This window comes from Uloborus diversus, chromosome 10, assembly GCF_026930045.1.
Source record: "Uloborus diversus isolate 005 chromosome 10, Udiv.v.3.1, whole genome shotgun sequence".
Taxonomy (NCBI): Eukaryota; Metazoa; Arthropoda; class Arachnida; order Araneae; family Uloboridae; genus Uloborus; species Uloborus diversus.
The window spans coordinates 87,501,713-87,514,639 of NC_072740.1; the positions used below are offsets into that span (position 1 = coordinate 87,501,713).

The 12,927-nt window shown below is 30.0% G+C and overlaps 1 protein-coding gene across 1 annotated transcript in view; it reads left to right on the plus strand.

Annotated features, from left to right (window-relative positions):
* LOC129231436 (sex comb on midleg-like protein 2) overlaps positions 1-8,104 on the plus strand; it is an 89,639-nt gene extending 81,535 nt beyond the window's left edge. Inside the window, exons 11-13 of the mRNA XM_054865751.1 lie at positions 4,761-4,910; positions 7,015-7,139; positions 7,213-8,104. Of these exons, the coding sequence (XP_054721726.1) occupies positions 4,761-4,910; positions 7,015-7,139; positions 7,213-7,341 (404 nt within the window). The 3' untranslated portion in view covers positions 7,342-8,104. The remainder of the gene's footprint in view (positions 1-4,760; positions 4,911-7,014; positions 7,140-7,212) is intronic.
* Positions 8,105-12,927: the final 4,823 nt, after the last annotated feature.

The window sequence follows — 12,927 nt, forward strand, 5'->3', positions numbered from 1 at the left end:
TCTGATGCTGATATGCACCCTCACGCAAGAACACCTTCCCCGTGCTAATTAACTGGTCCAACTAAGTTCTGAAGATTAAGTTCCTAATTTTTTTCTTCTATTTAGAACTATACAACAATTTATCCAAAAGCGTTGAATTCATTTTTATCTGTAAGTATGATGTAATTCCAAAACGTTTTGAGCTTATTTATCATCAATTTTGCGACAAAAAGCTTAAGCTTTCTGTTTTTCGCATGGCCAAGAAAATTTCTGCGGGAAGAGGTTCCATTTAATCCATCTAATCAGAGAACTTTGCGAACAATTTTAGGTGAAAATTAAATGTAAACATTTTGATTTAACTCTGCAGGAACTTTTATAGCACTCAAATGTGTATTTTTCAGAAATGTTTTAACTGTAAATCTCTGATCAGGCTTTGTCAACTTTGCCGGTTGACCTTTTCTTACCTTGTTTTCAGTCCGAGTTTTTCTTTAAAGCATTTTATCAAGCACTTTACTATAGAATGGAACAACTTAACTAATTTAGACATTTCAAACCAATTTACCACTATTGTGAGGAAAAAATTCAAATTTCGAATGGTGTTTCTGTTTCTTTTGCGAATACCAGCCATTTTAAAGTAATAAGCACAATATTTAGGAATAAATAAACAAAAAATTGAAGGCAAATGACTTTTAAGGGTCAACACAATGCAAAACTAATAAAAAAATGACATATAATTTTAATCATGAATTTATTCGAAAACATTTGAGTGTACGATGACTTTTGTGGCATGTTATTTCTCTGGCTCTTCATTTTCTGACCCATTTCAAAAAGAAGATCCATCAATATTTTGAAAAAAAAAACCAATGGGTTATATTTAGAATGACATAGGAATGATGTGAAAAAATATAGCACTTCATATTCGAATTCAGTTTCGAGTTATTTTGGTTTTAGTAAAAAATTTCAAAGTGTACGAACACTTTTGGGAACCACTGTAGGTTCATTATATATCTTAAGCACTAAGGAAGGGTTTTTGGAAAATTCATTTTTTAAAGAGAAATAGGAGGTGGAACTTAGCACACTTATATGCAAAATCCATGAGAAAGGGCTAAAGTTCAGGGTCTATAAAAAATGTATGCATATTTTAAAAAGATTGATAATAGTTAATTGTTTGCAATTTTTCTGAAGCTCATTTATAAATCGCTCACAACTGAAGGTTTTTTAAAAGTCATCAAAGTTCTGTTGTGCTCCACATTTTAACACTTATAATAAATTCTTCATTTCATCATTTGTAGCAGGTGGTTCTGGTTCAACACCAAGGCATTCTTCATCTCACTCAGTTGTTCCAACATCCGTTTTTTTGAAACAATCTATCAAACTTCTGATTATGTGCATGTGGAAGCTACAGGATTGTTTTTTGATTAATTTCCTTTCATGACTTGAGCTTTCGAGATGTTATTATCTGAAAAAATTTCGATCAGTTCATTCATTTATAGTTTCCTTTTCAATGTTTTGCAAAATGTGGAATAAACAAAACAGTTTCTGATTGTTTCAAACCTGATCCCAGATTCGAAAATAGAATATCAAAGAATATAATGATCATATAAAGCAATCATTTTAATATAAAAATGAATAGAAGAAATTGGTATCAACGAATTTTTTATAGCAGAAGGCAATTGATAGTAAAATCCACAATTCCATTAAGCAGAGACTACTGTATTAATTCTCTTTCATCTTGATTTTTAGTATTAAAATTTTAATATGCATACTTTCTTTTGGAAGAATACTTAATTTTTTGTTTGATTTTTGAAGTGAAATATTTTTATGTAGTGAAAATTTCCCTTTTTATTTAAAGTTGATTTTCATTCCAGCTAAACCTCAAAGCCAACTAAATATATGTTTCATACACCCCCCAACTGCGACAGAATTTCCGTAGTTACTATTGAAATAAGTCTAATTTGAAACAAATTAATGTTAAAAATAATTTTGAAACATACACTAAAAGGAGGTGGATTTCGATAATTTCTGTATTTTAAAAGATTGAAAAAAAAAAACCCTTATATCGGTCATAGGGTAGGTAATGTGTGCTACAGATGCCCAATGTTGGAGGGTATGGTGTCATTTAAAAGGAAAGAGAAAAGTAGCAGATGTAAAAATGAAAGAAATTGATATGAAAATTAACCATCTGCAAAGCCTTTCAGTTCAACAGTGTTTAGAGGAAAATGATCAATGATTCCAAAAGCCCTCAAATCATAAGTTATAAAAATATGAAGATGTCATCATCAGTCCATAAGCAGAAGATATTTTTTTTTTTTGTAAAACAAAACCTGCATGCTGCTACTGTAAGTAACTGTGCACACACTGAAGTAACACTCAAAATAGGAAGGATTTATTTTAATTTCTTTTATTTTTCTAACAGTATTGTATTTGACTAGCTCTCGGTATTAAATTTTCTAGTTGGTGTATGTATATATTTTATAGTAAGTAACGACTTTCTTTATTTAAAGACGGCTTTTCAAGGTCCCAGACGTTCCACTATAATTTTAAAAGCATGCTATTTAAGGATGCTTGCTACTTAAAAATGATTTTTTGTGGTTCCTTGAAAGTCGTTAAACAGAGAGTCATATATAAAATAAGCAAACAAAATTTCAGATATTAAACAATTATATAAAAGTAATGGTGATAAAAAGGAAAATTGCAAATAGCATTAAATAGGAAAAGATAAAGTATGAATCCAGAGCTCATCAGCCGTGGAGGATTCATTAATTATGGTCAAAAGACCAAAAATTTTTTTTTTTTTAACTATGAACTAAAAGAGAATGTTTAAGCTCCAGTACATGCAATATAGAATAACATTGGGCAAATGCACCACTTGCTAAACTATAAACAATAAACAAGAACTCAAACCTAAAACTAAAAGCAGGGGGTTTCGCCTCAACTAATTAGGAAAACAAGTTCCGATAATTAGCCATCCACGGGACCGTACCTGCCAATGACAAAATTATCTTACCTTGAAATTGATATAAAAAGAGCCAATTCCGATGTTCAACATGATAGAAATTCCTTCCAGTTGTCAACGTAAAAATAAAAAATAAAATCATATCCAAAAGATTATTCCAGAACCATTTTGGAGGTGATTTTGGATCTTTTGGATATGATTTTATTTTTTATTTTTATGTTGACAACTGGAAGGAATTTCTATCACGTTGAACATCGGAATTGGCTCTTTTTATATGGATTTCAAGGTAAGATAATTTTCTTATTGGCAGGTACTGTCCCGTGGATGGCTAATTATCAGAACTTGTTTTCCTAATTAGTAGAGGTGAAACCCCCTGCTTTTAGTTTTAGGTTTGAGCTCTTGTTTATTGTTTATAGTTTAGCAAGTGGTGCATTTGCCCAATGTTATTCTATATTGCATGTACTGGAGCTTAAACATTCTCTTTTAGTTCATAGTTAAAAAAAAAATTTTTGGTCTTTTGACCATAATTAATGAATCCTCCACGGCTGATGAGCTCTGGATTCATATTTTATCTTTTCCTATTTAATGCTATTTGCAATTTTCCTTTTTATCATCATTATTTTTACATAATTGTTTAATATTTGAAATTTTGTTTGCTTATTTTATATTTACTTGGCTTTTTAGTTTTGCTGCTTTGCGCATCTATGGGCTTTTGGTGTGGTCTTTTCAATATTTTTCACTTTTATTATATATATATATATATAAATATAAAATATATATATATATATATATATATATATATATATATATATATATATATATATATATATATATATATATATGTTTGTTTTGGAAAGAATTACAGTACAGCGAACTGAGAACAAAGGCGGTCCTATGAAAATCTGGATAATATGGGTAATAAGCGAAACAAATGCTTTAATCGGCAGGCTCACCATTTATTACAATAAAAGAACCACGTCTTGTAATAAATTTTACATAGACTTCTTTATAAGACAAAGTAATTTTTCATATCAATTCTCAAATCAAAATTGGTCTCCTGTCGTCTGTTGCAAACAGGTGTGGCATTCGATTGAAGCATAGTCAAATTAACTCTTTATAATAATTGGTAGTTCAGCTGGAGCAGTGTTGGAATAGCCCTCCATAATGTTGTTCGTTAGATTAACATAATTAGTTATATTTTTTCTGCAGACTTGTACATTTAATCAAAATAAAAAGTCAACATTTGATGCACTCCTAGTGACTTTCTTGCTAGCATGATTTTAAATTGATATTTTTGTATATGAAATTTTTTCAATGTACAAATTTGATGCAGATTATTTGGAGATCTGGATCAATGAGAACTGTATAAACAAGGTCTGCAGTAGTTATGAAATGAATATAATTATATTTTGGTTGCTTCTTTTGTGTTTAATAATGTCATAAAAGTAATAGTTGAAGTTAGGAACTGGTTTTAGAGTATATAAAAGATTTGGGTATACAAGCATTGACTACCAGCCCATTTCAGCATTTTATATTCTTAATCCGATATCTATAGTCTGGAAAATTTGAAATAAGCTCAGATAGAATTCTATTATTAAAACTTGCAGTTTGATTGCTATAAAATAATATCAAACGGTTCTTTGTCAATCACCTCTCATTGAATCCAGATGTAAGCAGATTCGAATGTCTGAAGTTTTCAGATAAGAAGGGTTCAGCTATGTTCAACTTTCAACATACAAGTTCAGATGATTGTGATGAAATATAGTGCATATTTTTACAAGGTATATTTATCTTAGATTTTTATAAATTGTTTTGTTTCTTTTAGCATCTGAAGATATTTTAACTCATTCAGAGCTTCCTGTGCGTCAAAAAAGGCGTTGGTCTTCTGATTCATCAGAAAATAGTTCAAGGAATTCATTGTCTTTATTAAAGCCATTGAAGCTACCAAAACTCTGTCTGCAGCCTGAACCTGAGGGTAAGCAACTTTTGAGTGTTTTTTTAGAGCTTGTGCTAGTTTTTAAAAAATTCATGATATTTCTTAATTAAAGATTTTTTTTTTTGAAAAGTTCATTTTATATTTTGTCAATATCAATGTAATTTTTGTCAATAAGTGACAAGCATTGAGTTGTTTTAATGATAGTGTAATTTGAATATGTCATAAAATTATTTTTTAAATTTTAAAATCTTTACTGTATAGTAAAATTTATTTTTTATATGCAGTTTCCAACATTATTTGTCCAAAAATGAAAACTTGGTAATTGCAGTGGATCTAAGAGAAATGTAAAATTCCCTACCTTTGAAAATCTTCTCATCAGTTTTCGACTTAATGAAAAAATAATACATATAAGACTAATGGTGTACACTGGGATTTTCTTTGGTTGCCAGTGGCTACTAATACATGAAATTTTGGTAGCCACTTAAAATTTTTGGTGGCTACAACAAAAGTCTTAACATTCACAAGCAGTTATTAAGTTGTAGATATAAAACAATTTGTTTGATGAAGATTAATTTGCAATAATATAGAATGATCGCATATACATGTTAAAAAATAATAAAAGAAGTTACTGTTAATAAAAATTTGTAATTTAATGTCACTTTTATTAAAGAAATCTGAAAAATATCTAATCAAAGATCAAACTCTGCAGAAAAATTTCTTTTTAAACTTAAGAGTTTGCTTGCATACGGGTTTGATAACATCAAACAAGAAATCTGATAGTCATTATTATTCTTCAAAATCTTGGAGCTTTGAACGGTCAATTTTGAGTGGGTATCAATCAACATAAGTTTTCATTGCACATATTTTTCAAAAAATAATTACTAACTACCAATAAGTCCCAAGATTTATGCAGTCAAGATAAAAAAAATGAAATACATACATTCAACCCAGCAGCCAGAATGTGTTAAAATGACTTTCAGCGTTCAAAATTGAAATATTTACTGGATTCAGAGGGATTAAGATTTCAAAAGCCTTCATCTAATTTTCGGTTTAATATGTTCGTGAGCAAAGTTTGGCATGTTTCAAAAAAAAAAAAAAAAAAAAAAGATTTTTTCTCTTAAGTGATGAAAACTATAAAACTCCATTTTTAGTACTAAAAATCTTCAAAACATCCTAAAATTCAGTTCAATCCTCAAAATAAATTAAAACATTGACATGAGGAGTAATTTAAAGCAATGTATATGTTTAAAAAACTTATTTTAAGAATAGTAATAATTCATTTACATCCATACTGTATTAATGGATACTTTAAAAATTAAAGGATAGTGTAAAATGAAAAAGTTTGAAGCTTTTTTAATAGCTTCATTTTCTTCAATCTGCTGAATTTACCAATTTTAGTGCAAATTTATGAAAACTTTTGCAGTATAGAAGCATTGATTTATGCATGAATTAATAGATGAAATAAGGGGATTTTCGAGTTTTGTAGAAATGTGAAATTTTCAATTTGAATACTTGATAAGTGGCACAAATGGTGGATTAATTAGCGCTTTTACAAGCAGAAAAGGAAAATCCTGGCTCGAGAGATGATCGCAATTGCCTATATCTTATACAGAAAATACAAAGGGGAGAAAGAAGCTTATTCTAATGATGAAAGTTTTTGGCAAAATAAATACAGTCATACAGGAAAATCACTTGATTCATTGCAAGCTGCAATGTCGGAAGAGAAGATCGGCAAAATCAAAAAATGGTACTGGTGTTGCTATAATTTGCAGAAAGTTCTCTCTTTGACACATTATATATTCTTTCTTAGTGTGGTTGATACTATGACCTCTTACAGCCAATTACTGGAGTATTTTCAGTGGCGATAGGCACTAAAATCTTTAGTCGGCATTTAAATATTTTGGTTTATGGTAGCTAATAGGTGAGTGAGGACTGTTAATCTTCACCTTTAGATACGGCAAATTTGCTACAAAAGTGCAAAAAAAGGGGGGGGGGGGGTTACGATCAGGAAATCTTTTTTGTTCAAATAGTGAAACAAAACCAATTCTCATTTTTATAGTGTGATGAGGAGATGCAGAAGTTCTACTTTTAAAAGTAAAACTTATACTGTCCTTGTACTACTACAAACTATTTGACCTTTCAGATATTCATATGCATGTTGAAAAACACATCTCAAAACCAGCTGAATGGAGCATTGATGATGTGATTAATCACATTTGTTCTGCGGATGAAAACATGGCTGCACATGCTGATCTCTTCAAAAAACATGTAAGTTTTAAATCATTTGCCTTATTCTTTATTCATTTCTTGTCATTTGTACATTATTATTTTCTTTTCATAGGAGATTGATGGAAAAGCATTTCTTCTTTTGAATAGTGAAATGATGATGAAGTACATGGGCTTAAAATTGGGGCCTGCTTTAAAAATTTGCAATCTAATTGAGAAGTTGAAAAATAAGAAGTCATATTAAAGAATATCAAAAAGCAGTTTTTCAGAGTACCTGAAGTGTCTGAAAGATACATTTTATGCACACTTTATTTAGTCTGAGTAAAAAAGCTTTGAAGTAGGTGACTGCATTTACCTTTCCATTCATAAATGTATTTACACATTTAAATTTCACTTATATCTCTGTGATATTAAAAAAATGTAAATCTATGCATGTTGTTTTGTCCAGATTTTTGTGTGAACTAATTTTTTGTGTTCATAGTTTTTCATTAGATTTCTATATGGTTTTAAAGTTTCCTCCCCTTCAGGTATTTTTATTTGTTGCTATAGAGTACATCACGTTTCCTGTGTTATTTGGAACAACTATGCAATTTTTCATGTAAATGCATTTAGATTTATGGGAATGAAATGTAATGATGTTATTTGTTGTATCACTGTCCTTGCATTACCACCAATTAGCTTGGAAATTTGAGTTCGTTCAAGGATACTATGAAAAAATTAAATATGTGGACCATGTTGGAATGGTAACATGTTGTAATCTTTATAAAATCAACATAATTCATTCTTTGATGGAAAAGTGCTGTTAGTTATGAATAGCTTTGTGATCTGTTATCATTTTCATCTTCATTTTTACCACAACACGCCTTCAATTTCCTTAGATTTGTATACCTTTAAAAATTCATGCCATGCCCTTTCTGTTCAGTTGTATTTTAATACAAATATATTCTCTCTTAATGTATCTTACCAACAATCTTCGCCAAAAAAAAAAAAAAAAAAGAAAAGAAAAAGGAAAATTTTATGTTAAATCATGCCTTTTGTTTTATTCTTACCTTTTCTTTTCTTCTTTCTGTGATTAGATTGAATTTTATTTCAGCCTAATGAAAAATACTTAGTCTCTCTAGAAAAGTATAGGAGTGACTGTTCTGGCCAGTTTTATATTTTATTAAAGAAACCCTTTATTTATATTGTCTAAATTTATATGAGAAGTTAGCTATGAATGTAACTGCAAGAATAACCTACTTAAAAAAATAAGAGAACTTATTGTCAAACACACCTTGTACAGTACCTGCCACTTATTAAAACCCAATTTGTTCCGAGTTTATTTTGTTTTATTAAGCGGCTAATTTTATAAATTGACATACCTGCACTTAAAAAAAATCTCATATTTAAATGCTCTAAGAAGGAAATGAATCACTATATTTAAATTTTATTTTAAGTGTTTCCATAAATAGTTGATATATTGAGTAAGCATGAGGTACATTTTTGAAAAAACTTTTACACAAGGATCTTAAAAGATTGGTGTATTGTATTATAATTGTTGATGAGTTTGAAAATAAAGATTCAGCATTGTTTGCAGTTCATATAAGTTTTTTTAAAACTTTCATTATTAATTCCTTTTTTGCTGTAAAGTGCATCACATGACATCAAGCACTTTTCTGCCAGCAACTGCAGAAAGAGAATTTGGCACTGCTATTTCTCCACCTTCCAAGACCAACTCCTCCACTTCTTGGTGCCACATAAATTATGTCTGTCACAATTTTTAACATACTATATTTGTATTAAACTTTAAGTTACTGCCCTTCTGCCAGGTCTAAGGCAGAACTACATGCAGCATACTGACGGCCTGGTTACTGCACCTAGAGACTACAGTTTGGTCCTTGTTATGGACTCATTTGTCTGGAATAGTGAATAACCGAGCTGGAGGCAGATATCATTTCATTGAAACTAATAGTGCCAACAAGCTGGCTGCTAAAGTAAATTTAGCACACCAGTGAGAGTCGACAGGCATGGTGCAGTTCAACTCGTAAGTTAAAGATAAAGCTTGGGTATTAAGCAATAAGTTACTGCCCTTAAGCCATAGCTAAGGATAATATCTGCTTCCACCTTGATTATTCACTATTCCAGACTAATGAATCCACAACAAGAATGAAACTGCAGTCTCTGGGTGTGGTAACCACGCTGTTGGTATATTGCACATACTATAACTGTCTTTATCAGTTTTTAACGTATGCTCTCCAAATGCTTGATTTTATGAAACAGTGATAATGATTTTATTGACGGATGGTTTTAACATGTTTTGAAAGTGTGAAGATTCGGTTCTTCCAGATTTGATTTTAAAAAGTGACTGATTTTAAAGTATAGTGATTTTATAAGTGGCAGCTACTGTACTGATCTAAATGGTTATTAATTTTCATAACGAAAAAAAAGTTGAATTTTAAATATCTGTATTGGCTCATTTTCACACAAAAATGATGGCATTTCTATTATGTTTCACTGAGAGTGTAGATTTACTTTTAGAAAGATCTAGTGCAGGGGTTGGTAACTTGTGACTCAGTAGACTCATACCTGCTGCTCTTAATTAGAGGAAGAATAGGCTATATTCTGATCTTTTTTGCATAACAAAGTGTGTTGGCTCTCCTGAGGCTCAGTATTGAAACATTTTGCTTTTTGCCTTGAACATATCCAGACATTCCTCTTTCAAGAAGAAACGAAATATCCTGGCTAAAGCAATGAAATTAGGTTTTTACTATTAGGTTTATTTAAATTTGTATACAAAAGTTTCATTTTCTTTAATTTGTTTAATCATACATGATGTTGCTACTTAAAATCTAACATTTTTATTTCATAATAAATGCACGTTTTCATCAGATAACTGTTATGATGTATTTCTACTATTATTGATGTATGAAAATATTTTTGGCTTTAAAAAAATATAATATGAAACATCGAGATAATGGCTCTTAACTCCAGAAAAATTGCCAACCCCTAGTCTAGTGTATATGTTATTAAAGGCATGTCTTTTGTACAGAACACTCATTTCTTTTTGAGCATTAAATACATTTCTGAGTACTTATTTCTTTTAATTGAGAATGTAACTTCTTTTTGTTAATTGTCTTGTGCACGTGTACAGTACAAAAATTACCTATTGTGATAAATGCTAAGTTACCTATTTCAAAAACTTAAGATGACTCATTCTAACACATACCCAATGCTCATGAAAATGCTCATTCCAGTATATGATGAAAAATAAAATGTTGAACTAAAAATCACTATTTTGGTTCAGCATCACACAAATATCATGCCATTGGCATTGTGTTGCTCTGTGAGTAGAGATTTACTTATAGGAGGGTCTAGTTTATATGTAATTAAAGGCATGCCTTTGTATGTATTTACATAGAGTCCTCATTCCGTTTCAAGCAACAAATGCAACTATGAATAGCTACTCTTTTGAAATTGAGAATGATTTTTTGTTTGTTTATTTTTTGTCTCTTGTGCCTGTGTACACTGCTGGCAGTGATAGTACATATGCATATCATCCATTTTTCTATCCTTACCACCGATTTCATTTTTCATAGTATGCTATGCAATCCATATTAATGAAAAGTGTAAGCAGTGATAATTGTTATTTTGATGGAGTAAAACTGAAGTGAGTTTACCAACGTTTACGAACGATTATTATAAATGTTGGTTCAATGCAAATGACAGTGTTATCACTTGTCAAAAAACATTATTGGCGAATTTATCACTCAACTTTGAGCGTTATTAATGTAGCCATTTTGCAACTGTATTTAACAAAGCATGTCATAATTATTATTTATTTATTTATCAAAATCATCACTGAATTTTGCTATGAAAATGAGGATTAGAATGTGTTATATTAAGATTTTTTTTAACTGTGAGATTTTTTTTACTCAGTATATAATGATGTCATTTATTGCTGGTGATACATTCTTCAAATGAGCCTGTAACAATACTTTGATTTCTAAATTGCGTAGCACTTAACATACCAACACCTAACGCACACCTATTTCTACCATAGTCAGTCAGATGCTCAGTTGTAGTAAATAATGGTACACTGCAAGTATTACTCAAAGTAAACAAAATACAAAGAAAAAATAAATGAAGAAAATAATTGTATATCTTTAATAGAAAAAGTCATGAAGTCAAATGTATAAAAGCTATAAGATGTGTGCATTTTCAATGCAAAAATTCATCACTAGTCTCTGAATCAATTTGTGGTATGTTTAGTATTAGTCTTCATTTATTGTAAAATTTCAAGTTGGAATTACATTCCTCCCCTTTGTTAAGGTGCTATTTTATTGATATGAATGTGTGTATTTGAATTTGAAGTTAAATCTTTCTGTTATTTATTGTAATATTGTGAAGTGATAGATAAATATTTTAAATGAAAAAAAAAATGAATAATTTGAGGCTATATCTGACTTGCTTATTTCTGCAGCAGTTATTTGTGTTTTCATTATAATGCATGAAAAGTATAGAAAATCTTTGATACTACATAAAAAGCTCACAGATCCCATCAAGCCATCTGACAAGAATAAAAAAAGCAAAAATTTCTGTTGAAATAATATTGTTTTATTGATCGATTATATTTCAGAAATCAAATAAATTTTCTAATATTTTTCATTGAAAAATAATTTATATTTAAATGACTAAGCCTGCCCTTTACATCTACAAGGACATAAGATACATTAACAATATTTCAGCTATCTATATCTTTAAGGAAAGAAGCTATGAGTTGAACTTTTGAAAATATAATCAACATATTATTTTCCGGTGATCTATATAAATTTGATTCGGTGTTAAGGCTTCAGTGTTTTTTAAAAAAGTATTTTGTTTGAAATCTATATCCAAGATAATCTGCTAATTGTCTTATTTGATTTAAGCAGCATTATTTTTTGTCATGTGTGGTAGGGCTAGTCATTAATGAAAGGTTTTATTACAGTGTGAAAGTATGCTAAAAAGTCAAAATAGGGTGAATAGGGGAAATAAAAGTCCTTAGGCTGTGAAAGCTTTGAAAAGGGTAGTAAATTTGAAATTGGTCTCAAAAGTTAAGAGAAAGGGCTGAATTTTGAGCATTTGTCTTAAAATTCTGAAATGCTGGAGATCACTCAAAATTTTTTCCAACAGAGGGAATTTCAAAACTGTCATAATCTGTTCTTGACCAACATCTTCCATCTGTGCGATGCAGTGATGCTGTTTCTATCAGACCTAAATGTCATAATTTTCACAGCATTCGAGTCATATGGTATTTGACCTTCATGTACAGGCATCAGTTTCTGTTCTGAGCTTTTAGATTGGATACATTTATTAATGTAAACTTGCTGGGAATTACTGCTTTGCGCCTGGCATTTAAAAGGACTCAATCTTATGGTTCAAAAACCAGAAAGTTAAAACGGCAGACTAAAAGAATTGTATAAGCACTGAAAATTCATTTAACAGAATAGCAATGGGCAAAAGGAACCAACTGCAAGGGTATAAATGGAAGCTAATACTTAAAACTAAAGCTGTATGTTTCTTCTCTGTTATTAAAAGCCTAAAGGCTATCAATAATAACACTCCACCATACCAACCAGTGCATGCAATATCAATATAAAATCTTAACATAAATTTCTAGTAACATAGGTCAAATCCAATGCCCGCATATCAAGTTCCAATCTAGTCGTGGAAAAAAAAATAACAGAAAGATCATTGAAAAAACCATCAGAGTCCAAAAAGTCATGATCATAAATCTCGTCGGGTCGATCGTAAAACCTGTATTCAAATGATAAATCAATGATCACGATCCACATGCATGGTTTCTTGCAGTTAT